General features: G+C 60.4%; 3 protein-coding genes and 1 non-coding gene across 5 annotated transcripts in view; 2 read left to right on the top strand and 2 right to left on the bottom strand.

Moving 5' to 3' along the window:
* ABCA7 (ATP binding cassette subfamily A member 7) overlaps window positions 1-2,063 on the top strand; it is a 31,924-nt gene extending 29,861 nt beyond the window's left edge. The window contains 7 exon segments of the mRNA XM_062014780.1: window positions 31-137; window positions 691-832; window positions 904-1,038; window positions 1,119-1,222; window positions 1,324-1,416; window positions 1,507-1,744; window positions 1,823-2,063. Of these exon segments, the coding sequence (XP_061870764.1) occupies window positions 31-137; window positions 691-832; window positions 904-1,038; window positions 1,119-1,222; window positions 1,324-1,416; window positions 1,507-1,744; window positions 1,823-1,972 (969 nt within the window). The 3' untranslated portion in view covers window positions 1,973-2,063.
* A 316-nt stretch (window positions 2,064-2,379) lies between these two features.
* Window positions 2,380-2,486, bottom strand: LOC133627861 (U6 spliceosomal RNA). The gene has a single exon (XR_009820426.1). It is a non-coding gene; the product is annotated as a U6 spliceosomal RNA (small nuclear RNA).
* Window positions 2,487-2,786: 300 nt separating this feature from the next.
* Window positions 2,787-17,943, top strand: TMEM259 (transmembrane protein 259). Of its 2 annotated transcripts, none has more exons than XM_010206267.2 (11): window positions 2,787-3,402; window positions 6,785-7,051; window positions 7,373-7,487; window positions 9,569-9,679; window positions 10,809-10,931; window positions 11,245-11,345; window positions 12,381-12,438; window positions 13,422-13,505; window positions 13,963-14,095; window positions 14,422-14,521; window positions 15,578-17,943. In XM_010206267.2, exons 1-11 carry the CDS (start codon window positions 3,160-3,162, stop codon window positions 16,406-16,408), a joined length of 2,166 nt encoding a protein of 721 aa, XP_010204569.2. In that variant the 5' UTR covers window positions 2,787-3,159; the 3' UTR covers window positions 16,409-17,943. The 2 variants fall into 2 exon arrangements, with proteins under 2 accessions (XP_010204569.2, XP_061871077.1); XM_062015093.1 differs by having other exon boundaries at window positions 7,373-7,541.
* A 673-nt stretch (window positions 17,944-18,616) lies between these two features.
* GRIN3B (glutamate ionotropic receptor NMDA type subunit 3B) lies at window positions 18,617-25,624 on the bottom strand. Its single transcript, XM_062015077.1, has 10 exons — window positions 25,201-25,624; window positions 25,136-25,161; window positions 23,367-23,962; window positions 21,868-22,918; window positions 21,111-21,256; window positions 20,399-20,514; window positions 20,057-20,208; window positions 19,799-19,963; window positions 19,239-19,306; window positions 18,617-19,129 (listed from the first exon to the last, which is right to left on the bottom strand). The coding sequence occupies exons 1-10, from the start codon at window positions 25,622-25,624 to the stop codon at window positions 18,808-18,810; spliced, it is 3,066 nt and encodes a 1,021-aa protein (XP_061871061.1). The 3' UTR covers window positions 18,617-18,807.
* Between the last annotated feature and the right edge of the window lie 817 nt (window positions 25,625-26,441).

Here is a 26,441-nt window from a genome sequence, read left to right as displayed (position 1 = left end):
TGCTGTGACTCCCCCCACTGCACCCCACAGTGCTTTGGCCTCCTGGGGGTGAATGGGGCAGGGAAGACCACCACCTTCAAGATGCTGACGGGGGACACGAAGGTGACGATGGGGGAGGCCTGGCTGAAAGGGCACAGGTGGGTGAGACCGAGGGACCCCGGGGCTGACCCACTGCTCCCCTCTCCTTGTTCCCATGGCACGTGTCCTGTTGTCCTTACCACTCTGCAACAGGAGGTTGGAGTGAGGTGGGGGCATCAGTCTTTGCTGCCCAGTAACAAGTGACAGGACAAGAAATGGGCTGGAGTTGCCCCAGGGGAGGGTGAGGTTGGAGCTGAGGCAGAACTGTTTCCCTGAGAGGGGTGTCAGCCCCTGTGCCAGGCTGCCCAGGGAGCTGGGGCAGTGCCCAGCCCTGGAGGGATCCCAAAGCCCTGGAGCTGAGGTGCTGAGGGCTGTGGGTCAGTGCTGGGCTGGGCAGGGTGAGGGCAGGGCTGGGACTGCAGCAGCTTCAGGGACTTTGCCAAAACCAATTCTGTGATCCCCGTCCCACCCTGAGCTCCTCCTTGCCCTCGTCCCTGCAGCGTGCTTGCACTTGGCTTCATCCTCATCCCTGCAGCGTGCTCAGCCTCGTGCCTGTCCCTGGAGCTTGTCCCCGTCCCTGCTGTGTGTTCAGCCGTGTCCCCATCCCCGCAGTGTGCTCACAGACCTTCAGGCCGTCCGCCAGCACATGGGCTACTGCCCCCAGTTCGATGCCATCACAGACCTGCTGACTGGGAGGGAGCACCTGGAGTTTTACAGCCGCCTGCGTGGGGTCCCAGAGGAGGAGATCCCCAGGGTAGACCCCTCTCCCCAGCCCCCTCCCAGCCCTGGGGGACCCCATTCTCATCCTCTCTGTGTCTCTCACAGGTTGCTCAGTGTGGCATCGCCAAGCTGGGGCTGGAGCCACACGCAGACCGGCCAGCAGGCAGGTACAGCGGGGGCAACAAGCGCAAGCTCTCCACGGCCATTGCCCTCCTTGGCTCCCCACCTGTCGTCTTCCTGGTGAGTGGGGGGCAGTGGGAGGGTCCCACCCCAGCACTTGGTCCCTGCATGGGCTGACACCGCTGCTGGGGCCGCTGCAGGATGAGCCCACAACAGGGATGGACCCACGAGCCCGACGGTTCCTGTGGGATTGTATCCTCAACGTCATCCGGGAGGGCAGAGCCGTGGTGCTCACGTCCCACAGGTGAGCCCCCAACCACCCCCCAACAGAAGGAAGCGCCCCTCTGCCCTCATGGCACCCCCAGAGGGGATCACCCTCTGAGCCTCACAGCTCTCCCCTGGCAGCATGGAGGAGTGTGAGGCACTGTGCACCAGGATGGCCATCATGGTCAACGGCCGGTTCCGCTGCCTGGGCAGCGTCCAGCACCTCAAGAACAGGTAACGGGGGGCTGTGTGCTCTGGAGGGCTCTGGCAGGGAGGGACAGGGGCACGGCCGGTCCCTGCAGCCAACCCTCCCCTCCCACGCAGGTTTGGGGACGGCTACACGGTGATGGTGCGGGTGGGCAGCCCAGGGCCCGAGCTGGTGGAGAGCCTGATGCAGCGTCACTTCCCTGGCATCGTGCTGAAGGAGCGGCACGGGGGGCTGCTGCAGTACCAGCTGCCCTCCCGTGCCGCCTCCCTGGCCAGTGTCTTCAGCGTCCTGGCAGCCCACCGTGGCCCCTGCCACATCGAGGACTATTCCGTGTCCCAGACCACCCTCGACCAGGTGATGGAGGATGCAGGGTGTGAGGGTGTGGGGTTTGGGGTCCTGCCCGTGCTGCCCCTCACTGTGCCCTCCCTGCAGGTCTTTGTGCACTTTGCCAGGGAGCAGAGTGATGAGGATGCCGAGGTGACCACAGCCCCAGGGCAGGATTTGGCCGCAGCAGCACCCAGCCCTGGGAGGAAGCTGTCACTGTTCCTGGAGGATGACAGCTACCAGGAGAGCGCTGTCTGAGCGGGGCCACAGTGCTGGGGCTGGCCCTGGCACCCCGACTGCTCTTGGCTAGAGCAGGGAGAGCAATGAAATAAAGACCCATGGTACTGCCCAGGGATGCTGGACCATCCTCACACTGCTGCAGCCCCACTGGGACACAGGGGGTGGCAATGGGGTGGCCACAGAGCAGACACCATCGCTCCTTCCCCGAGTGACCTCAGCTCACTGGGACTCTCCTCACCTCGGGTGGTCCCTGGGCAGGGTGTCCTGAGACTCCTCCATCATCCCTCTACCACGCTGCCCACTCAGGTGCCTCCTACACGTGTCACAGGGCAGCGCCTGGTGCTCCCCTCGATGGGATGACGCGTGTCCGTGCCCCACGCAAAAAAAGAGAGAGAGATCCCCGCAAAAAGACACGGTGGGGTGCAAAAAATATGGAACGCTTCACGAATTTGCGTGTCATCCTTGCGCAGGGGCCATGCTAATCTTCTCTGTATCGTTCCAATTTTAGTATATGTGCTGCCGAAGCGAGCACGAATCGCCCTCCCCCCTCGGCGCTATTTAAAGCTCATGGAGTTCATATTTTTCAAGTTATGGCGACTCGTTAAAAAAAAATTATTTCGCTTTTTTTCTCATGGAATGACGTCCCCAAGAAACTCCCCTCTGATTTTTTAGCCAAAAACTATTCTTTTTGGCAGAAATTTTGGGGTCTCGGCGGCGTCGGCGCCGTGGAGCCGGGCGGCAGCGCGCGGTGCATGGCGGGACAGCTCCTACTTTGCATAGTGGGCGGGGCGAGGCCGGCGCTGTCCCAGAGTTCCCGGCGGCGCTGGCGCACGCGCGCGGCTCCCGCCGGCGGTACCGGGGCACGAAGATGGCGGCGGAGCGCTGAGGGGCCGGCGCCGGGCTGAGCCGCACCGCTCCGCAGCGGGCCCCGGTGACGGGCTTCGACGCTTTCCCCCTTCTCATGGCAGCGGGGCCGGCCCAGGAGCCGCGTCCCCGCTGGGCCCACTCGCGCCGTTCCGCTGCCGGGCGCCGCCGCGGCCCGCTGAGCCCCGAGGCCTGGCCCGGGCCCCGCCGGGCCTGAGCCGCCCCCCCCGCCGCTCCGGGGCCTGTGCGCGGCCTCGTCCGTCCCCACCGACCCGCGTCCCGTCCGGAGCGGCCGCCCGGCGCCGGGGCTGGGAAGAAGGAACGGCTCGTCCGGCGTCAGGATGTCCGAGAACCAGCCCAACGGCAACCACCAGCACCACCACCCGGGCAACAACACCGGGGGCGGCGGCGGGGCTGCCGGCGGCAACAACCGCGGCGTCCGCAACCCCAACCTCAACCAGAACCCGCTGATCAATGTGCGCGATCGCCTGTTCCACGCGCTCTTCTTCAAGATGGCAGTGACCTACGCACGCCTCTTCCCACCCTCCTTCCGCCGGGTCTTCGAGTTCTTCGTCCTCCTCAAGGTGAGGGACAGTTTGCACGGGTTCCCCTGGCTCAGGGGCACAGGAACGTGTCCAGCTGGGGTTGGAAACCTCCTGAGAAGGAGCCTCCACACCCTCCCTGGGCAGCCTGGGCCAGGACTCCCTCACCTCAGCACCAAAGGACTTTCTCCTCCTGTGCCAGGGGCACTGCCTGTGTGCCAGCCTGTGCCTGGTACCCCTTGTCCTGCCACTGGCCACCACACAGCACACACTAGCCTCAGCCTCCTGACACTCACCTTAACCTAACCCTAGTTTTAGAGGCAGAGGAGTGACCATTCCACTTGCTGTCCTGCAGCTGGGCACAAAGGCAGAACTTTCCTTACAAAAAACAAGCTTGGCTCTGCTGGAAGTTGCAGCCTGGGTTTGGGTCACTTACCTCAGGCTGTCCCCTGAGTTCCTGGTGGCTGACCCCCTGTGAGAAAGGTAGGAGCAGTTGTAACAACTTGGTGGTCCCTGCAGAACAGAGCTCTGGTACTAGATCTGGAAAGAAAAAGAAAATCCCTCAATTAAATGAAAACTTACTCAGCAGTCCCTGAGGCAGCTCTGTGTGCAGCCAGGCTGCTGTGAGTCAGGCCCAAGGATGGGGCAGGAAGGATTTCTATTCCTGTTTCCAAGCCATCACTCTCTTATTGGATACATTGCATGTGTCTTTCATTGTTGTTTTGTTGGAGTTTTGTCTTTTCTAGAAGCAGAACCCCTTATTAACTTTACTTATGGCATTCAGCACTCTTCCCTTGTTTGTTGATGCAGGATTGGAGACCCACACAGGGGGCTGGGGACTGAACCACCTGTAGGTTAAATCCTTCACCACAGTTTCTAGGGCACATGCTACCACTTCTCACACTTAGGGCAGAGGGGCTGGGAAGCTGCCTGTAGAAAAGGACTTGGAGGGGTTGGTGCCAGTGACTAAACAGGAGCCAGCAGCGTGCCCAGGGGGGCAAGAAGGCCAGGGGCATCCTGGCTGGGCTCAGCACTGGGGTGGCAGCAGGAACAGGACAGGGATTGTCCCCTGTGCTGGGCCTGGGGAGGCTGCAGCTCCAGGGCTGGGATCAGTGCTGGGCCCCTCACTCACTGCCACAGGGACACTGAGGGGCTGCAGCGTGGCCAGAGCCGGGCACAGAGCTGGGGAAGGGGCTGGAGCACAAGGGTGCTGGGGAGGGGCTGAGGGAATGGGGGTGTTGAGGCTGGAGAAGAGGAGGCTGAGAGGAGACACCAGCACTCTCTGACACTCCCTGACAGGAGGCTGCAGGGAGCTGGGGGTCGGGCTCTGCTCCTGAGTGACAGGACAAGGGGAAATGGGCTGGAGTTGCCTCAGGGGAGGTTGAGGTTGGAGCTGAGGCAGAACTGTTTCCCTGAGAGGGGTGTCAGCCCCTGTGCCAGGCTGCCCAGGGAGCTGGGACAGTGCCCAGCCCTGGAGGGATCCCAAAGCCCTGGAGCTGAGGTGCTGAGGGCTGTGGGTCAGTGCTGGGCTGGGCAGGGTGAGGGCAGGGCTGGGACTGCAGCAGCTCAAAGGGCTTTGCCAGCCAAAATGATTCTGTGGTTCTGCCTTACCTTCCCTAGCATCTCCCTGTGCAGCTCCTCTGCAGATGAGGTGTTTACCACTCTGTTTATTCCTGGCAAATAGGTCAGGAACGACACAGTTTGGGAATGAACATCCTACCGGAGCTGGAGAGCGAGCGTGTGAGACTCAGCTGTAGCACTTCCTACTCCAGCATTTGTCAGAGCTGTGAACTTTGGCCAATGCTGCAGGGGAATGTGCTGGATTAGTCAGCTTTGTTTTGCTGTGGCTTTGTAGCTCTTCTGTGGCTTGAGGCAGGGCAGGGGAATGGTGACGCTCCACAAGCCCCACCCTGGCGAGGACTGGACCTAACAGCAGTGGGTGACAGATCTGAACAGGAGGCTGCTGCTTCTGCCCTGGCTTTAGCTTGTCCTGCTCTCATGGTGGGTTGTCTTTTCTCTAGCTTTGCTCCTTTCTGCCTCTGTGAGGTTGGGCAGCATTCTCTGGGCTTCAACAGCACACAGTTTGTGCTGAGGAGGGAATGGTTGACAGCCAGGGACATGTTTCAGTCTCTTTCAATCTACCACGGAGCCTCATCGCACGCTGGGGCTGTGTTGGGTCAGTTTGCCTCTGGTGCTGCTGTTTGGGGGACAGTGCTGGTTTGTAGCATCTTACACAGTGCCAGGACCTGTGTGTGTGTGACTTGTTGTGGTTCAAGCCCAGTCAGCAGCACAGCCCCAGCCAGCCACTCACTGTCTCCCTTCTCCCATAGAATGGGGAGGGGAAAAGAAACTCCAAAATCAGGGATTAAGAACAGAACAAGTGTAATAACTAAACTAAAGAGAGATATATAGTAAGAGTAAGAAGAGTGAAGTGTAATAACAGTAAGAGAAACAAAACCTAAGAACAAGGCAAGTGCTGCCCAGTGCAGTTGCTCCCCAGCTGCTGACTGGTGCCCAAGCAGGGATCTGCCCCTCTGCACCAGCCACCCCAGTTTCTATACTGGGCATGACTCCTGTGGTGTGGAATAGCCCTGTGGCTAGCTGGGGTCAGCTCTACTGGCCACATTCCCTCCCAGCTCCTGGTGCACACACTTCCACCCACCCAAGTCCATTCACTGTCAGGACAATGAGAAGCAGGAATGGGCTTGATGCTGTGCAGCCCCACTCAGCACTAACCAAAACATCCTTCTGCTAGCAACCTTTTCAGTGTAAACCCAAAATACAGCCCTGGAGCAGCTACTAGGAAGAAAGCTAAGTCAATCTCAGCCAAAACCAAGACACCTTGTGGGAGCTGGGGCTCTTCAGCTTGGAGGAGGCTGAGGGGTGACCTCATTCCTGGTTACAAATGCATCAAGGGTGGGTGTGAGGAGGCTGGAGCCAGGCTGTGCTCAGTGATGGCCAGTGACAGGACAAGGGGCAGTGGGTATAAACTGGAACAGAAGAGGTTCCAAAGAGACAGAAGGAAAAGCTTCTTCCCTGTTGAGGTGAGGGAGCACTGGCAGGGGCTGCCCAGATGGGCTGTGGAGTCTCCTTCTCTGGAGACATTCAAACCCAGCTGGATGAGTTCCTGTGTGCCCTACTCTGGGTGGTGCTGCTCTGGCAGGGGGGTTGCACTGGATGAGCTTTCAGGATCCCTTCCAACCCTTAAGATTCTGTGACAGGCACTGCTGGCAGCTCAGGTCTTGTGGGCAGGAGGAGCTTGGTGTTGCTGCTGTGTTCCCCTGTTGCAGCAGTGCTGAAATCGCCCTGTTGGCCAAATTAATCCAGTGTCCTTCTGGCCAAAGAAGAGATGGTTAAAACAGGGGAGCCTGTAAAGAGGCCAGAGGGAGATGATGTGCTCTGCTTTGTTTCTTGCTGTGTGCAGGCTCTCTTTGTGCTCTTCATCCTGGCTTACATCCACATCGCCTTCTCCCGCTCCCCCATCAACTGCCTGGAGCACGTGCGGGACAAGTGGCCCCGCGACGGCATCCTGCGGGTGGAAATACAGCGCAACTCCAGCCGAGCCCCCATCTTCCTGCAGTTCTGTGGGGCTGACAAGTTCCCAGGGATGGTGGTTGAATCTACAGCTGAGGAAGAGGAGGAGGAAGAGGAGGAAATGACCGTGGATATGTTTGAAAACAGCTCCATCAAGGTAAAGGCGTGTTTCGTGTGTTGCGCCAGAGGTGGGAAGCTGGGGGCATGGTGTGGGGAGGAATGACTTGGTTGTGCAGCCATCTGGAGATGGTCCTGGCACTGTGTGAGATGCTGTAAGCCAGCAGTGTCCCCCAAACAACAGCACCAGAGCCCTTCTGTGGTCCTTCAGTCACTTGGAAAGAGTGTGTCCCTTGGCTTTCCTTGAATAGAAAGTAAATCCCGAGAAAACGACCTCTCTTGTCCTCTTTGTGGGGAGCACAGGAGACAGGAGCTGAAGTGGCTGCTAACATGACTGTCCCTGCCACCCTTTTCTCAACAGTTTGAGCTGGATATTGAGCCCAAGGTGTTCCTGAAGCCATCTCGGGTGAGCAGCACCCAGGCTCTGACCCGCAACGAAAGCCAGGAGTTCTCGTTTAGTGAAGCAGCCACTAAAGGTATGCAGCCTCTGAGGGAGACTGTGTCCGAGTTTGAGATGCTAGCCAGAGCAGGTAAAGACAACTTACACCCCTATTTGTGCTCCCTCCTTCCCCAGCATCTTCCCTGCACCTTTTCCTTCCTTCCTCTGGCTTTTTCCAGGCATGTGCATAGTAACTGTCTCCCCTGACACATTCACCCGTGGTTCATCTTGTCAATACTAACAACAGCCACCCTACAAGCCCTTCCCTTTGGCTGGAGGGAGGCTGGGAGTTGTGGGTCTCTGGGCTATAAGGTTTGATGAAGCCTCTTGGTCTGGCACCTTGTTCCTGCAGCCATCAGTGCTGGATATCTCTGATGAGTGTAACCTCCCTCTTCTGAGCAGTTCACCATCCTTTGGAGATCTGCAGGGATCCCACTGACTGAGCATGTTCCTCCTTGTATCAGCAGGCTTTGGGCTGGATTTTGGGTCTCTGAGTCAACAACCAGTGCTTGGAGCAGTTAATCCTGAAAGCCACCCAGCAAGTTGCAGTGGATTGCGAGATGCAGCGTTGCTGTGGTGTTCAGGCTCTCACCCAGCTTCATCCCTCCCCTTGTTCCAGCATGATTTAAGCTGCTGATGTCTCATCAACTCTAGAGGGACATTTAGTGGCTTTCTCTTACTTAAAATGGAATTCCAGTGTTGGGAAACTTCAATTTCTAGTGATATGAGGGGAAGGGAAGCTATCCAACTGTACTCCTGTTAATAGAAACGTGGCAGCTGGGTTCTTGATTCATTTGCCTTTTTCCCCCTACACATTCCTCCCTGGACAAACTGAAGTTCTTTGCTCTTCAAAAGTCCTGTGGAGGGCTGAGACTGAACACTGCAGTGGCACCATTCCCATGGCCTTGCAGTAGTTTTTGCTTCATACTTCTCCAGAACTCATCAGTCCTGAATTTAACATCATTCAATCACATAGGACTAGACATGGTTTTGATGCAATACCTTTATTACAAGTTGCCCAAGTTCTGGTTGGAAATGATCCAGCCACATGCTGGGAGAAGGAATCCTGCAGCTTCCCAACATGGTTCAAAAAGTCATCCTTTCAGATGGATCCCACATACCTGTCTTTACTGGGTTTGTTTCCCAGGTTTCTTTTGCTGTAAGTGCACCCCATTTGGGTATTTAACCATAGCAAAGTCTGTTGTGATACAAAGGAGTTAATTCTGTTGATATCAAAACACTTTTATTTCCCTTTGAGCTTCAGACTTGTTTGTAATGCAAACAAGAGATGAAACCAACAGATCAGCCTGTGTTTGTTGCCCCAGAAGTGAGACTGGAGGCAGGGAAGTGGTTCTGCCTCATTTCTGTGAGGCAGAAGAGACAGACACCCCTCTTGTAAGAGATTCAACCCTTTTAGCTGCTTTGCTGCTCGTTGGGAGATGCCTGACAGCTGCCTCCCCTCTTGTGACACATGCTGTGACAGTTTGAAAGCTCAGGGATTAAATTGCTTGGCTCCCACTTAGCAGGAGGCTTTTGTCCTTTCAGAGATGATGCAGCAAAATGCATCTGCTTTGAATCTTTTTTCTTTAACAAGAAATTAAATCAAGGAAGCTTCAGGCATCACCTGGTTTTCTTTTCCTTTTGGAAAGCCATCATTGATTCAGCCTTCAGTGCTGAGGTTTGTGGTTGCAGCAGTGACCTCTGTCTCCTGGGAACAGCAGTGCTCAGGCCCTGGGGAGTTGTTTCTGGGTCTAAGTGGATTTTCCTTCTCTTTTCCCAAACGGTCCAGGAAGCAGAAATTGAACAGAGCAAGACCAGATGGTCTGGGGCTCACCAGGCAAAGGTGGGGGCAGCTTCTACATGTCACTTAACAGAGCATGGACCTGCTGCCCTGAAGCTTTCCCAGAAGCTTCACATGACTGACCTGAAGCTGCAGCAGTTGCCAACAACTTGTATTGATTTGGTGTTAATTGCTCGGAGGGAACCTGGAGCTTGTGTTTGCCTCTTGCTTCTCTCTCCAAGAAGGTGGTAGGAGGGATGGGAGAGAGAATCCAGAGGGTGCTGTTTCTTCTTGCTGACAGTTTGAAAGCTTGCTGCTGAGTCTCCCTTCTCTTGCAGTGTGGCCACAGGAGGAGTACATCGTGGAGTACTCGCTGGAGTACGGCTTCCTGAGGCTGTCCCAGAGCACTCGGCAGCGCCTCAGCATCCCCGTCATGGTGGTGACTTTGGGTGAGTGAGGGAACCATCCTGCTCTGGTGCAGGGCTGGGGAAGTGCTCTGCAGAGATCTCTGTGCCTCATTTCCTCTTCAGCCTTGTTGAAGTTGTTTGTGACAGTTGATGGCGCTCCTTTCCCACGGAGGAGAGCTCCTCTGCAGAGTCTCTGATGCTTCAGTAGGTCACACCTTGCCAGGAGGAGCAGTCTCAAATGGTGGAGCCTGTTTGAGCCCTGATGTTACATCCAGCACAGTCTGTAGGCTAAGTGTGGAGCAGTAGCAATGCCAGAGCCCAGTGACTAGAGCCTGTGTGTGTCAGGGACAACCCTGAGCTGATCTGTCTCAGGCTACTTCTGTGTCCCTGTTGGCACCAGCAGAACATTTCCCTGCAGCAGCCTCCTCTTCTCTTGGCATCTGCTCCATTTAAACCTGTCCAAGCCTCAAATGTTCTCATGCCCACAAACTTCACTGATCTGCAGTGAGCTGTTGGTGTAGCAGTCAGCTTTCATTTCTTACTCCTGATCAAACTGGCCCAGCTGGGCTGAGCTATTAAACAGTGATCCCTCTGCAGATGATGGGCAGGTGCCATGTGAAATGACTTCACTGCCCTGGCTTTTCCAATTCAGCTAGACAAATTCCCTCAGGAGTACCTAGTGATGTATTGAAAGATCATGTGTGATCATGTTTGCTTCAGTTTGGGATCAGTGTGGATCCAGTAGAGTGCAGTACCAGCACTGCCAGGTGGGGTTGAGCAGCCTCAGTGTCCCAGAGCCATTGGAGTGTCCTCTGCTGGGGGTGATGAGCCCCAGCACTGTCCTGCTGTGGCTGGCTGATGGCTAAGAGGTCTTAGCCTGGCCCTCCAAGCCTTACCAGAACTCATTTCTCTGGGAAGGATAGTCCAAGCCTGGCAAATCCCCTTTACCTCTGTGCCAAGAGAGAGCCTGATGGCCCTGGTGTCATTCTTCAGGCCTGACTGACATTTGTGTGACATTTTCCCTCCCTGTCCTGCCTGATTTAGCCACGTGGCCAAAGATCTGAAGCCACTGGCAGCTGTGTCCTGAGCCACAAGCAGCCTGTGCCCACCCTGCTGCCTCTGAGCTTTTGGGTGTCAACTCTCTGGGTGGGTTTTTTGTTCTTCTCTCCAGATCCTACCAGGGATCAGTGCTTTGGGGACAGGTTCAGTCGCCTGCTGTTGGATGAGTTCCTGGGTTATGACGACATCCTGATGTCCAGTGTCAAAGCTTTAGCTGAAAATGAAGAGAACAAAGGTGAGGCTCTCAGCAGCTGTGCACAGCACTTGATGGGGTGGTGTTATTTTCCTATAGATGCAAGAATATCATCTGCTGACTATTGATCAGTCTCTAATGCAGGGAACAGTTCCCTGTTATTGTCAAGGAGAACATGAAAGGAGCAGGAGGGGAGAGCTGTCTCAATGTGACTTCCTACACCTCAGTGCAGTGCATAACAATAAGAGCTCTGCTGTGAGGAGGTGTTGCTGTAGATTTGCCTTTAAACCTTCTCCTCCTTCAGAAGGCTCTGGAAGTTTGTGGGTTAATCACAGGGGGTGTTTATTTCCTCCAGGTTTCCTTCGAAATGTGGTCTCTGGGGAGCACTATCGCTTTGTCAGCATGTGGATGGCCAGGACTTCCTATCTGGCAGCCTTTGTCATCATGGTGATCTTTGTAAGTGGACAGTTCTGGAGTTGTCCCAGGGGAGGCTGAGGTTGGAGTTGAGGCAGAACTGTTTCCCTGAGAGGGGTGTCAGCACCTGTGCCAGGCTGCCCAGGGAGCTGGGGCAGTGCCCAGCCCTGGAGGGATCCCAGAGCCCTGGAGCTGAGGTGCTGAGGGCTGTGGGTCAGTGCTGGGCTGGGCAGGGTGAGGGCAGGGCTGGGACTGCAGCAGCTTCAAGGGCTTTGCAAACCCAAATGATTCTGTAGAGAGAAGTGATGATTTTGTTGTCAAAGAGAGATTCATGTGTAGTTACACACTCAGGCTGCTGAGGCACTGGGTGAAGGAGTTTGTCCTCTGAGAGTCTTAAGAACAGGACTGATTTGCCAGGAATGCCCCAGATAGAGTCTCCTGTGATTGTGTGAGGTGAGGTGATTACAGATAAGTGTTGGACAAGATCCCAAGTGATAACTGAGCCTGTGTTGGTAGTCTGGAGTGGCTGTCTGCCTTTGTGTCAGACCTACCTCTGGTGCAGCAGTGCTGGGAGGAGCATGGGAGGAAACCAGAGCTGCAGCACTGCTGCTGCCTCCTCAGGTGCTCAGATTCAGTCTCTGATTCTGTCCCACTGTCTAATTGACTGCCCTAGGACAAAGGTAAATTGCTGTTTATTAATTGCTTCTTTACTGTGAGGGCGCCCTGGCCCAGGCTGCCCAGGGAGGGTGTGGAGGCTCCTTCTCAGGAGGTTTCCAACCCCACCTGGACACGTTCCTGTGCCCCCTGAGCCAGGGGAAGCTGCTTTAGCAGGGGCTGGGGCTGGGTGAGCTCTGCAGGGCCCTTCCCACCCCCACCATTCAGGGAGTCTATTTATAAAGTGCTAATAACTGGGAGATGAGTGTGAGTAGCTGAAGGCCCTGCAGGCTGTGCATGGGGTGCTGCTGGCCCAGGCTCAGCTGCCCACATGGTGCCATAGCACAGTTCCTGGGGGGCTCCTGGGCCCAGGTGGCTCTGACACTCTCACACTCTGACACTGCCTCTCTTCTGCCCTTCCAGACTCTGTCTGTGTCGATGCTGTTGCGCTACTCACACCACCAGATCTTTGTCTTCATTGGTAAGGACTTTTAGCAGGGATGTAGGGTGTACTGGATGCTCTGCCTCCTCCAGCACAGTGTGTTGTGTCTGTGCTCTTGGCTGTTGCTGTTGAGAAGGGCCCTACATAGGGAATATCCCCCTGTACCCCATCACAGTGTTCTGTGTCTTGATAAACCTCAGGGATGGCTCCTGCCCTTGGGCCACAGCAACCTCAGGCCCCACTTCAGGCTGGGCAGAGGGGCTGGGAAGCTGCTGGAGGGAAGGACCTGGGGGGGTTGGTGCCAGCAGCTGAACAGCAGCCAGCAGCGTGCCCAGGGGGGCAAGAAGGCCAGGGGCATCCTGACTGGGCTCAGCAAGAGCAGGGCAGGGATTGTCCCCTGTGCTGGGCCCTGGGGAGGCTGCAGCTCCAGGGCTGTGTTCAGTGCTGGGCCCCTCACTCACTGCCACAGGGACACTGAGGGGCTGCAGCGTGGCCAGAGCTGGGCACAGAGCTGGGGAAGGGGCTGGAGCACAAGGGGCTGGGGAGGGGCTGAGGGAATGGGGGTGTTGAGGCTGGAGAAGAGGAGGCTGAGGGGAGACAGCAGCACTCTCTGACACTCCCTGACAGGAGACTGCAGGGAGCTGAGGGTCGGGCTCTTCTCTCCAATAATGAATGACAGGGCAAGAGGAAACAGCCTCAAGTTGCCCCAGGGGAGGTTGAGGCTGGAGCTGAGGCAGACCTGTTTCCCTGAGAGGGGTGTGAGCCCCTGTGCCAGGCTGCCCAGGGAGCTGGGGGAGTGCCCAGCCCTGGAGGGATCCCAAAGCCCTGGAGCTGAGGTGCTGAGGGCTGTGGGTCAGTGCTGGGCTGGGCAGGGTGAGGGCAGGGCTGGGGCTGCAGCAGCTTCAAGGGCTTTGCCAAAGAATTCTATGGCTTGTCCCTATGGACTTCAGTGCCCTGAACAGAGGGATGTGGGAGCTGAGGCTTCCTCACAGCTCAGTGTTACAGAACTTTCCTTCTTGCAGTTGACCTGTTGCAGATGCTGGAGATGAACATGACCATCGCCTTCCCTGCAGCTCCACTCCTCACTGTCATCCTGGCTCTAGTAGGTAAGGACATGAGCTCATTTCTGTGGGTGCAATGAGTCCCTTTGGGACCTGAGAAAGTGCAGTTCCCTGCTCTGGCCTGCTGTGTGTGCCCATCCCAAGGTGGGAGGCTCTGGAGTTTGACAGCACAGTGATCTGCAGCAACCTCTGGAGAAGCTCCCTCAGAAATCCCAGCCACACAGCTTTTACCTGTCACTTTCCTTCACCTCAGATTGACAATTCCTGTGGCCACTCGCATTTGCACACTTCACATTTGTTTAAACACCTCCCCAGTCTCTGCTGCCCACAGGCAGCTCATCCTCCAACCCAGCAGCACTGACACACGCTTCTGCCTGAGCCGTGGCAGCTGTGCAGCCCCAGCTCTGCGGGGCTTCCTCCTCCTGTCCCCTGGGAAAACCCTCTGCCCACTGCTGCCTGTGCCCTGCAGAGTGCCCAGCTCACCCAGCCCTGTCTCCTGCAGGGATGGAGGCCATCATGTCAGAGTTCTTCAACGACACCACCACTGCGTTCTACATCATCCTCATCGTCTGGCTGGCCGACCAGTACGACGCCATCTGCTGCCACACCAACACCAGCAAGAGGCACTGGCTGAGGTAAGAGCTGCCTGGCACTTTGTGTCTGTGCCCTGTTTTCTGGGTGGGAAGAAGCTGCTGCAGGTCCTCCTGGCCCTCCCAGCCTAGAGGGCTTCCACTCTTGATGGCTTCTGTGTGCGTGTCACAGGGTCCAAAGTGCAGTCACTGCCACGGGAGCCCCAGGGATCCTGCTGCCTGCTGTTTGGCCTCTCCACAGGGAGGCAGTTCCTCATTACCTGATAGTGGGAGCCTGCAGCACAAGGTGCCCAGCCCAGAACACAGTATGGGGTAGGAGGAAGCTCACATTTGTCCCCTCCAGTGACATCTCCTGATGCTTTTTTGTCCAGGTTCTTCTACCTGTACCACTTTGCCTTCTACGCTTACCACTACAGATTCAACGGGCAGTACAGCAGCCTGGCTCTTGTCACCTCCTGGCTCTTCATCCAGGTGAGCACTGGCCACTTGTGCCCTTCCTAGATGCCAGCAGAGGCAGAGGCTGGCATGTGAATCCAGTCCTGGTCTCTCCACACTCCTCAGGGGGACTCTGGCTGCTTTGCTTTAAAGGGTCACGTTGCTGACTTTTAACATCACAACCAGTGGGAGCAAAGGGAAGGAAATCAGCCACAGTTTGAGCTTTATCAGGCTTCTTGCTGAGCTGAGCTTGAGTTGCAGACTTTATTAATACAAGAGATGGAAATAATCCCTGGTTTGGTAAAGGAACAGCAGAAGGGGGCTGTCAGACAGCAGGATTTGTTGGTCACTGGCTCACATCCAGCCACATGCTGACAGCAGGCTGAGGTTGGGTGAGTTTTGGAAGGTGTGTGGGGAGGATTTCTGTCCTGTTTCCCTGGAAGTGATTCCACCACAGGTCTGTGCAGAGGCTGAGGAGCTGGGCAGGGAATTACAGAATCATAGAATTGAATCACAGAGTTGTTTTGGTTGGCAAAGCCCCTCAAGCTGCTGCAGTCCCAGCCCTCCCCTCACCCTGCCCAGCCCAGCACTGACCCACAGCCTCAGCACCTCAGCTCCAGGGCTTTGGGATCCCTCCAGGGCTGGGCACTCCCCCAGCTCCCTGGGCAGCCTGGCACAGGGGCTGACACCCCTCTCAGGGAAACAATTCCTCCTGATCCCAGCCCTGGAGCTGCAGCCTCAGCAGGGCCCAGCACAGGAGACAATCCCTGCCCTGCTCCTGCTGCCACCCCACTGCTGCACCTTAACACAGGGAACTAAGGCTGGGCCAGAGAAATGCTTTCACCCTTCCTGTTCTCAGCCCTTGCAAGGGAAGTGAGGGTTGTCCTCCATTGCCTCTGTTCAGAGAGAAGCTGTGAAGGAGCCCACAGGAGCTGTAGCAGAAGGGGTAAATCTCCCCCTAGTTTCAGGTAACCTCTTGGCCATCAGAGCAGCCCAGTTCTCCAGTCTTTACAGTGAGTGTAGTTCCCTGAGCTACATCTGCTTGCAGCCCAGGCCCAGCCAGTGACTCCTTTCCCTCTTTGCCTCCTCCAGCATTCAATGATTTACTTCTTCCACCACTACGAGCTGCCGGCCATCCTGCAGCAGATCCGCATCCAGGAGCTGCTGCTGCAGAACCAGCAGCTGGGCCAGGGCACCCAAACCACGCTGCAGGACAACCTCAACAACAACACTACAGCTGCTCCCATGGCTGTGGGCAGCCACCAGCCCCACCTGCCCACTGGCCCCTCTGGGGACAGCAGTAGCCCCCCAGCCGCCCTGAGCCCCGGGGAAGCCTCCAGCGTGATCGCCGCCAGCGCCGCGGCCGTGGGCCGGGAGCTCAACTGGGTGGCCGAGACGGCCGCCATCGTCACCGAAGCCTCGTTCCTCTCTGAGCTGAGCACCACCCTCCTGGAGCCCAGTGTGGTGCATGAAGCCATGGCCACCAGCAGCCCTCAGGATGCTGCCAGCACCAGCACCTCCCCGGCTGCCTCTGGTTTGGTTGCCCACATCAGGGTGAGCAGCGACCACCCGCAGACGACCGTCAGCTCCATCACCATCGAAGTCACTTCCACGGCCGTGGTGGCTGCTCCAGATGGTTCCCCTGGGGCTGAGGCAGCAGCTTCACCTCCCAGCCCACTGCAGGACGAGGGGGCTTGTGGCCACAGCCCTCCCCTTCCCGAGCAGACTGTGGCTCCTGAGGGTGAGGACAGCCGAGCCCAAGCTGGGGGTGAGGACTGCCTGGCAGACAGCAGCGCGGCAGAGCCCCCTCCAGCCTCCGCGGAGCAGGACAGACCTTTGGGCTGTGCCCTGGGGGACTGGGGGCAGGGCAGCACCCCCAGCTCCAGACTCTGCTCGGAGCCAGACTCTCAGAGCCTCTCCTGAGCCCCTTCTTCCTGCAGCTCTGGACTGCTGGGAAGGCCTTTGGCATCATGTTTGTTCTGTTTCTCACTTCACCGTCATCCTTAACCTGGGAATTCCCCTGGAGCTGAGGCAAGAGCGGCTGGAACAGGAGCTGCAGCCCACACCCCTGGGAACAGCTCGTGTGTGCTGGCAGAGTGAGGCCTGTGTGCAAGGGGTTACCTGCCTCAGCCCTGCCCCAGCCTTTCCTTGCCCCCTGTGCCCACATTTGCTCCCTGGTGTCAGCTGATCTGGGACAGGCCAAGTGCAGCAGCTGCCTGGGAGCAGGGGAGCGCATTTTCAGCCCCTGGGAGAGACCCACAGAGGAAGAAACCCCAGTACCTTTCCCTTCTTAAGGGGGAAGAGGAGCTCAACACCTTCCCCAAGCACTAGACCTGCCCACACCAGCCAGAGCTGTGTGGGAACCAAAGCAGCAGCTGCACTTCAGCCCCGTTTTTCCTGTCCTTGAACTTCCCTCAGTGGGTTTTTGGGGTAGAAGCTGCCACATCAGCTTGGAGCTTCCATCCCAGGAGAGCTGCACTGGGGTGGGCTCAGGAGCAGCTGGGGCCACTCCTGGGCTGGGCAGCACAGAAGTGGTGTCCCTTCTGCCTCTGGGGACTTTGGTGAGGGCTGTGGGAATTTGGCCTCATGTTAGATGGATGGGGGAGCTCCTGCCACAGGCAAATGGTCTCAGATGCTGCCTGCTGGGAGCTGCTCTGTAGGGGGGAGGAGGAGCAGCAGCTCTGGCTCTGTGCAGCTCTGCTCTGCTCTGGGGGAGGTCGTTTGCTTTTCAGTGCCTTGTCCCTTCCCTGGGACACGTTTGCATTTCAGATCAGCCCCATCCCAGAGGAGAGCTTGGCTTCTCCCTGAGCTGTTGCATGAGGTGGTTTAACAATGAACCAAAACACTAAAGGCAAGACATTTCAGCTCATTTTGCCCTTCTGGCCCTGGCAGCAGAAGTGAAGCCTGGGGTCCCCTGTGCTGGGCTGGGACTGGTGGCCCCCAAGGTTAGGACAGGGCTGGAAAGGGAGGGTTGAAAGGAGAAGGAAGCTCTGGGGAGAGAATCCCCCAGCTCAGCCTCATTCCCACTGCAGAGCAGCATCAGCAGAGCCTCTCCTTCCCAGGGCTCAGCTGCCTTCAGCCTCTGGGTGCCCCTGTCAGCACCATGGAGGCTCAGGGGCTCCCCCCGCCCCCCCTCACATTGCTTCTGCTCCATTTCTCACCCAGGTGCCCCCTCTCTTTTTGTTCCTTCTTGTCCCAGAGCCCTGAGCATTGCCCTGGGCATGGGGCAGGTGCCTGGTGCCCCAGCTCCCTCACCACTGGGCTCCCAGTGACTGCTCCCAGTGAGCAACGGGCTCCCTGGTGCCAGCGTGGGCCTGGCAGGGCACCAGGATGGTGTGGGCTCATGGCAGGGGGAGAGAAAACAAACCAAATGATTTGATGAATGAAGAGTAGAGTTCATTCTATTTAATTAATGTACAAAATGTGTTTGTATATAATAATAAATGCTATCTCTAACAGCTGGGAGGGCTCCTGCTCACCCCTGTGAGTTGTGGCTGCACATGGGGGTACCCCAAATGCCCCTGACAGCATCCTGGGGTGCCACCAGCCCAGGGTACCCCTGGTGCAGGCTGCCAGTGACAGCTCTGGGAGTGCTGGTGGCCGGGCTCAGGAGCTGAGCCTCAGTCCTGGGGTATCTCTGCTCGCTGCTCTCCAGCTGCCTCGTTGTGTGAGGGGAAGGGCTGGGGGAGGATCTCGCTGCACCCTCCCCCTGGGCTGGCTCAGCTCTCTCCCCGGTGTGAGGGAGCCCTGCAGCTGCTTCTGCCGAGAGCCGAGGGCTACTCTTCCTCCTCCTCCTCCTCGCCCCTGCCCCGCGGTGGGGCTGGGCCGGGTTGGGCTGGCACTTGCCCGCGGAGGAGGAGGGAGGGATGGGTTACCCTGGCCCCAGGCTTTTGCTGCATTGAGGATGCAGCTGGAAGGGAAAAGGCGACGCTTCTGTTTTCTCCACCTTTATTTACACGGTTTAAAAACGCGGCGGGGCCGAGGGAGCTGCCCGCAGGGGGAAGGGGAGGGGGCTGCGCTGCGTCCTGCTTCGGCCACAGCCTCTGTCTCAGCTGCACCCGCCACCTGCCCCAAAATAACCCCCCAAAGAATCCCCCCTCTAAAGGCTGCTGCTGCAGTTTAACCCCCACGGCCTGCGGGAGGAGCCGAATGCCCAGTGCTGGGCAAGGGAGGCAGCCCCAGGACCCTCCCCAGCACCGGCCCTTCTCCTTCCATCCCTCCTCCGACCGGGGAGGGGGGGTCTGTCCCCGCCAGCTCCCCGCTCAGCCACCCCGACGGGCTGGTTTGGGGGCCGAGCATTGTCCCGGGCCCCCCGTCGCACGTCACCTGCGCTGCGGCGGCTCCTGCGCGGCTGCCGGCTCGGGCAGCGCCCGGCTGCTCCTGGCCGTGCCCAGCGCTGCCACCAGCTCGCTTTTCCTGGCCAGGGCCGCACGCAGCTGCTCCCGCATCTCCTGGATCTTCTCCTCCAGCTCCCGCAGCTCACTCTCGTCGGCCGCCGTGCCCGGGGGCCGCGGCGCACGCCCGTTCCCGGGGTGTCTCGGGGAGCCCTCGGCCGGGGCTGTGTCCAGCTGGAAGCGAACCCGTCTCACCTCCTTCCGCAGCACGCTCCAGGGCTGCTCCCCCGCCGGCGCCCGCAGCTCGGCCCTTCGGGGGAGAAGGGTTGAGCTGATGGTGGGGAGGGTCTGTCCTGGCCCTGCCCCGGGGCTCGGAGGGTGCCCACGGGCAGGAGAGCGGAGCCCGGCCCCGGCCGTACCTCTGCTCCGAGCTCAGCTGCTGCCTCTTCTGCTCCTCCGTGCCCGTGTTCAGAGCCCGGTGGATCTTCTGTGGGGAGGAGTGAGATGGGGGTGATGGTCCAGCGGGTTACAGGGGTGGGGGGTGATGGTCAAGGGCTGGAGGGGGGCAGGGATGGTGGAAGTGACGAGGGAGCAGAGGCACTGGGTGCTGCTCTCTGCAACTACTTGAAAGGGGGTTGCAGTGAGGTGAGGGGTCAGTCTCCTCCCCAGTAACAAGTGACAGGACAAGAGGAAACAGCCTCAAGCTGTCCCAGGGGAGGTTGAGGTTGGAGCTGAGGCAGAACTGTTTCCCTGAGAGGGGTGTGAGCCCCTGTGCCAGGCTGCCCAGGGAGCTGGGGGAGTGCCCAGCCCTGGAGGGATCCCAAAGCCCTGGAGCTGAGGTGCTGAGGGCTGTGGGTCAGGGCTGGGCTGGGCAGGGTGAGGGGAGGGCTGGGACTGCAGCAGCTTCAGGGGCTTTGCCAACCAAAGGATTCTGTGATTCTAGGAGGGTCTTTTGGGTGCTGGGTGAGCCTGTTCCCACCTGGCTCGTGTGCAGCCAGTAGTTGAATTTCTTCTTGCGCTTGATGCGGGGCAGGACCAGGCGGTAGAAGACGTGTTCCCCCAGGGACGTGAGCAGGGAGCCGCTGAGCCCGATGCACAGCAGCACAAAGAGCCCCGAGAAGTGGTAGATGCCCATCTGCAGGGTCTGCAGGGAGGAGGAGGAGAGGAGGGATGTTGATCAGGCTCAGGGAAAGGGGGAGGGAACCAGACTCTCCCCCTCAGAGCCCCCCTCAAGCACCTCTGTGACGGCGAAGACGCGTTTGCCACAGGGCACCATCTTGTACCACTTGTCATGCAGGAGGTCGATGAACCCCGAGGACTTGTAGCGACTGATGAACTCGGAGACGTTGGAGGTCAGAGGAGAGTTCTGGGGGAGGCCGATGCCGTAGCCTGACCCCAGCCAGGACAGGGGAGAACAACAGTGGCTGGGGTGGGAGGGGGGACACAGCCCCCAGTGCCCACCATGGAGCAGGAGCTCACCCTGCACAGCCATGGCCCCAGCCCCAGCACACACACGTGTAAGTACATGCAGGAGTCACCCGTCCCACCCTCTCCCAGCACAGACCATCCCCCCCCAGACCTTCTATGGCGAAGGGTTTGCCCACGGTGAGCAGTTTGCAGTCAGAGTCAATGGAGACCTCGTAGTCCAGCAGTGACTTGTCCATGATGAAGGCGTTGAGCTTGGGGGGCTCTGTCCTGCACCAGTGCAAGGCAACCCTTAGGGAAAGGGGCTGTTCCTCCCTTCCCCAGGGTCACAGAATCCCAGCATGGTGGGGCTGGAAGGGCCCTGCAGAGCTGCTCCAGCCCCAGCCCCTGCTCAAGCAGCTTCCCCTGGCTCAGGGGCACAGGAACGTGTCCAGGTGGGGTTGGAAACCTCCTGAGAAGGAGCCTCCACACCCTCCCTGGGCAGCCTGGGCCAGGGCTCCCTCACCTCAGCACCAAAGGACTTGCTCCTCCTGTGCCAGGGGCACTGCCTGTGTGCCAGCCTGTGCCTGTTACCCCTTGTCCTGCCACTGGGCACTACAGAAAATGTCCCCCCTCCTCCTGACACCCACACTTTAAATACTTAAAGTGCTAATGAGGCTCCCCTCAGCCTTCTCCAGTTGAACAGCCCCAGGTCCCACAGCTTTTGCTCATACCTCATCTCCTCAGGTCCCCTCCACCCAACTCCCCTCCCTCCAAGGTTAGGGGACACAAGTGTGGGATGGGGGTGCACAGTCTGGGGCAAAACGTGTCCTGGGAGGGGTAAAAGGAGAGACAATCCCCTTCCCCATGCCCTCCCCACCGCTCACTTGAGCATGGTGACGCCGGCAGGGGTGGTGGGGACGCTGTGGCGCCGCATGTACTCGTGCATCTCCGGGAAGCTCTTCTTGATGTACTCCTCAGCACTGCTCTCCCACACCGTGCCAAAGCGGAAGCCCTGCGAGGGGTGATGCAGCTGGAAGGAGGCACCAGAGCATCAGCACCCCCAGCCCAGGAGGAACCAGCCCTCAGCAAGCTGGAGACACACAGCTTCAGGTGGGGAGGGGGTCTGGGCAGCTCTTGTGACTGGCAAAGAGCCACACACACACTCCCCTCCCTGCCCCAGAGGGAACCTGGCTCATCTTTTCCCTGCTCTGGAGCTCAGGCCAGGATTAAACACCAGAGTGGGGGAGGACAAAGCTTCCTGGTGGCCTGGCAGGATTCCCACAGCCTCAGGAGGGTGTCCTTAGGAAGAACTTTTACATTGAGAGGGTTATTAAATGTTGGAGTGTGCTGCCCAGGGAAGGTGAGGGGAGTCCCCATCCCTGGACGTACTGGTTGGATGAGCTGCTGAGGGCCATGGTGGCTGTGGCAGTGTGAGGAACGGGGCTGGACTTGGTGAGGGCATTGCCAACCAAAATGATTCTGTGATTCTACTGCAGGGCTGAGGCTGAGGAGACCTTTCACGTTCATCCCAGCAGGGCAAGTGCAGCAAGGACGACACACTACCCCCCCCAGCTCCCTTCCCCCGGACCTCAGCTCTACCCTGACCTCACCCCACCTGAAGCAGCCCGGACTCTCTCCTACCTTTGGGTCATGAATGCCCGAAAGCTCCTCAAAGGTCTTGTCCCCCACCATGACAGCAGCCAGGTTGGCCGTGTAGCTGGAGAGCACCAGCAGGCAGAAGATGGCCCAGAGGTTCATGAGGAAGCGGCCGGTGCAGCACTTGGGGGTCTTGCTGGACACGGTGCGCCCAAAGAGGATGGCGTAGCAGAGGTTGAGGGCTGAGGAGTAGGAGAAGATCTTGATGCGGTTGCGGCCGTGGGGGGTCATGCCGTAGGGGCTCTTCCACTCGTACAGGGTGAGGAAGAGGGCGGTGGTGTGCAGGGCGACGAAGATGCCCACCCACATGGTCCAGTGCAAGGGCCACATGAAGGCCCCGATGGGCGACGCCGTGTCCTTGGTCCTCACCAGGATGCCCAGGCTGGTGGAGAAGAAGGGGCTGGTGAAGTCGATGACTTTGCTCCGAGCCGAGTTGATGCTGAAGGAGGTGACGGCCATGTGTGCCGTGCCGCTCAGCAGGTCCCCCACCAGCCCCGTCCAGCGCCCGTTCTTCCACGCCCCGTATTTCCCATCGCCCACGATGTAGAGCTCGAAGTCGAAGGGCACGTCCTCCGCCAGCTTCTCCAGCAGGTCGATGCAGTAGCCGTAGCAGCACTTCCTGTACGCCCGCGGCACCGAGCCGTTGCCGGCGCTCAGCTCCTGGAAGAGGGCGTCCAGCACCGCCGAGTCGTTGGTGCCGGGGTCCAGGCAGAGCTGCCCGGCCGGGCAACTCCCGTCCTCGTCGGCCTCCCTGGTGAAGACGAAGGGATGTTCCACCAGCGTCACCACCCGCAGCCTGGCGCGGGCTCCGCCACCCTCCTCGCCGGGGTTCTTGTGCCGGCCCCGGCTGCGCCACGCGCCCTCCTCCAGCTCCAGTTTGCCGTGTTGCCACGTCCCCACCGTCACCCAGGCGGGTTCCCCCCGAGGGTCCCTCCGCAGGCTCCAGATGCGGAACCGCTGCTCCGGCCGCACCAGCGTCGTGTTCTCCGCACGCACCGGCCCCGTCCGGCCGTGGAAGGACGCGTTGGCCAAGAACCTGGCGGGGGGGAGGGTGTCATGGCCGGTACCACGGGCTCTGGGTGATATTGAGGGGCCAAAGGACACGGTGCCAGGAGCTGAATCTGTTCTCTCGGGCACAGACAAGGGCAGGGAGGTGCGGCAGGATCTGGCCCCGCTGCCCCGCAGCTCCCTGTACTGGCAGGGCCAAGTGGTGTTAATATTTATAGAGCAACTGTGCTCGGGCAGCATTAGGGACATCTGAAGTGACACATCCCCCCCTGTGCAGTTAGCACATGTCACGTCCAGGGGAGGAAGAGGGAGCTGGGGAGGAGCTGAGCCCCCCCAGCACTGGCTGCACACAGCAGGGACTGCACTGGGCTCTGTGCGCTGAGCCCTGGGTTCCCCCAGCTCTGCCCTCACCCCATCCCAGGGCTGGGGCCGATATGATGGAAATGGGGGAGTGGCACCTACGGCACATCCCTTACCGGGAAAGGAAGAGCCCCGAGGACTCGCTGCCCGGCCGCTGCCCGTCGCCGCAGTTCATCGTCTGCAGCAGAGCCAGGTCGGGGCGGACGCGGGCGGCGCTGCCGACGGCGCGGGACACCAAGCCCACCACGTCCTGCACCAACAGCTCCAGCGGTGGCCGCTCAACCTCCCCGTAGGCCATCAGCCCCAGGGGCAGCCCCTGGGTCTGCAGGTCGCCAGCGCTGAGCGGGGAGCCCAGCATCCAGTGGAAGTCGTGTGGCTGCAGCCCCAACTCCTCAAGCGCCCCGAAGACCAGGCGAGCGCGCCGCAGGTCGCAGCCCAGCAGCAGCACGGGGCTGGAGAGGGAGCTGAAGCGCTGCCGGTGCTGCCGGAGGGAGCGGCTGGCCCTGGCCTCATCCAGGTAGCCGAGGTCCAGGACGGTGCGGAGGAAGAGCTGGGAGCGCTGGGCCCAGAGGCCGAGGAAGCCGGACACATCCCAGGGGTGGCACAGCACCAGGCTGGTCTCCTGCCGGTCGTTGGCCTGCAGGACGCTCACCAGCAGGTCCACCAGCGTCTCCAGCGAGATCTGCTGGTCCATGTGGAAGTGGAAAGGGCTCTGCTGACAGACAGGGGTTGTGGCTGTCCCCCTGCCCTGCTCCTGCCCCTGGGAAGAGCCTGGAGGCAGCAGCTGGCAGGGTCCTGCCAGCCCTGGGCTCAGCTGCCCTGTCCCTCTCACCCTGGAGCCACCCCACACTCCCTGCCCCCTCCCAGCCCCACCAGCCTGGGGACATGGTTGCCCCAGTCTGCCCACCCAGCACCCACGTGCCCGCTCCTGAGCCAGAAGGATGCCCAAGGACCAAGAGGAGAGCCTGGGGGAGGAGACCCCATGGGACCCCCTGGCTGAGGAGGCTCTTGGCCACCCCAGCAGTGGGTTGTGGCATCCCCTGCCCACGGCTCACGCTCGCTCCCTGCAGCCCATGAGCTCCAAGGACAGAGCAGAGGAGCACTCGTGGAGGGCAGCGCAGCCTGAGCAGGTCCCACCTCCTCGAGCATCCCTGGGAGGGGCCAGTGGGACACGGGCAGCCGCGGCTTTGCCATGTGCCAGGAGAGGAGTCACCTCAGCCCAGGCACAGCCTGGGGTCAGTGCACACATGGAGGGGCTCAAATGCAACACAGCCCCGTGAGGTGAGACAGGTCGAGGGAAAGGAGAGGGACAAATCCATCCCCAAGGGCGCAGGGCTGGGATTGAGCCCGGGGCTGGGGAGGTGCAGGGCTGCCAGGGGAGCCAGGGAAGTTGCCTTGGCTTAGGGGCTGGGATCGGGCTGGGATAGAGTCGGGCAGGAGGCCAGGGGAGAGATGAGATGGGGGCTGGGATGGAGCCAGGATAGAGCTGAGCTAGAGACAGGCTGGGGCTGGAACGGGGAGCAGGGGGAGGCTGGGATCGAGCTGTGATGGGGAACAGAATAGAGCCAGGATGAGGCCCCGAATGAGGCCGGGATAGACCCAGGATCGGGTCCAGATAGAGCTGTGATGGAGGTGGGAATGGGAGTGGGATTGGGCTGAGATGGGAGCCGGGGTGGTGCCGGGATGGAGTCGGGATGGTGCTGGGATGGAGCCGGGATACAAGGAGGATGAAGGGCTGGAATAGAGCTGGGATGAGGAACGGGATGGGAACCGGGACGGAGCCGGGAGGGGAACCCCCGGGATAGAGCCCGGACTGGAGCCAGGACAAGGATCGGGATAGGAGCAGGGATGGAGCCGGTCGGGCACGCGGGGACGGGAGCGGGGCCGGGGCGCCGGCCGGTGCGGGAGCGGCTGCGGGTCCTACCTGCGGTCTGAAGGGCAGCGGCCCGCGGGCGTCGAGGAGGCTGACGAAGGGGATCTGGAGGGCGGCGGCGAGGAAATCGAGCTGGAGCAGCTCCCGGCGGGAGCGGGGCAGAGCCAGGACGGCGACCACCCCGCGCACCACCAGCGCCCCGCAGAGCCACCGCGCCAGCGACGCGGGGTCCCGCGCCGCCGGGGCTCCCGCCACCACCTCCAGGCTGAGGTTGTAGGGCAACGCCGCCCCTCCGGAGCCGGGACCCCCGCCAGGACCCTCCCCGGGGCCGGCGGCCGTCCGGAGCGCGGCGCGGAGCCGGGCGCGGGCGGGGGCGGGCGGCGGCAGCAGCGCCCCGAGGCGCACGGCGGGGCCGGCGCGGGCCAGGACGCGGCACGGCTGCGGGTGTCCCCCCGCCGCGCCCAGCGCCGCCAGCAGCCACAGCGCCCGCAGCCCCGCCATGGGCCCCGCAGCGGCGCCCGCGCCGGCCCCGCCGCTCTGAGCCCCGCCGGGGCGGGACGGGGGGCGGCTCCGGGCGGGCGGGGGCGGCGGGACGGGGCGGGGGGTGGGAGGCGGGAGCGGCCCCGAGGTGCGGGTGGCGCCGGGGAGCGGGCAGGGAGCCCCGCCGGGCTCCGCACACGGAGCTGGGTCCCGTCCCCGCTCCGCGCGGCGCCCGCAGCCCCCGCCGTGCGGTGGGTCACGCCGGGGACTCCCGCGGCGCCCCCCCCCGGCCTCCGCTCGCCCGACGGGCTCTCGCCCCCGCCTCCCCCCTCCGCCGCCCCGCCCGGTGCTGCGAGCGCGGGGACTCCCGGGAGGCAGCACACGGTGTCCCGGCACAGGACACCCACCCGCTTCCCACCATCTGCCTCTGGACCACCGGGACCTTCCTCCTCCTCATCATCATCCTCCCCACTGCTGCCCGGGCAAAGCCCCCAGCGCGGTGCGAGCCGCGCTCGGAGCCTTAAACTCCCCCTCCCCGCCCCTCCCTCCCCGGTAAAGGCCACGACGGGGTCCTCCCCAAACCCAGCCACAGCTTCAGAATCCGGGGGTCCCGCTGCACGGGGAAGGGGCGAGTGGCCACGGGCTCCTCCCAGCCCATCCGGCCACGCAGCAGCTCTGCAGCCTTCCTCCGGAGGGCAGGAGTGTGGGGTCACCCTCCTCATCCTCAGCGGGGACACGGAGGAGCTGGGGGCTCCTCACCCCCAGCTGAGCACAGACGGGAGACAAGAGCCTCGAGAAATTAATAGGAAAGAGCAACGGAGCCAAACGGCAGCTGGCA

This window comes from Colius striatus, chromosome 25 (assembly GCF_028858725.1).
Source record: "Colius striatus isolate bColStr4 chromosome 25, bColStr4.1.hap1, whole genome shotgun sequence".
Taxonomy (NCBI): domain Eukaryota; kingdom Metazoa; phylum Chordata; class Aves; order Coliiformes; family Coliidae; genus Colius; species Colius striatus.
The sequence above is the reverse complement of the archived record's forward strand: the minus strand, read 5'-3'. Positions and strand labels throughout refer to the sequence as shown.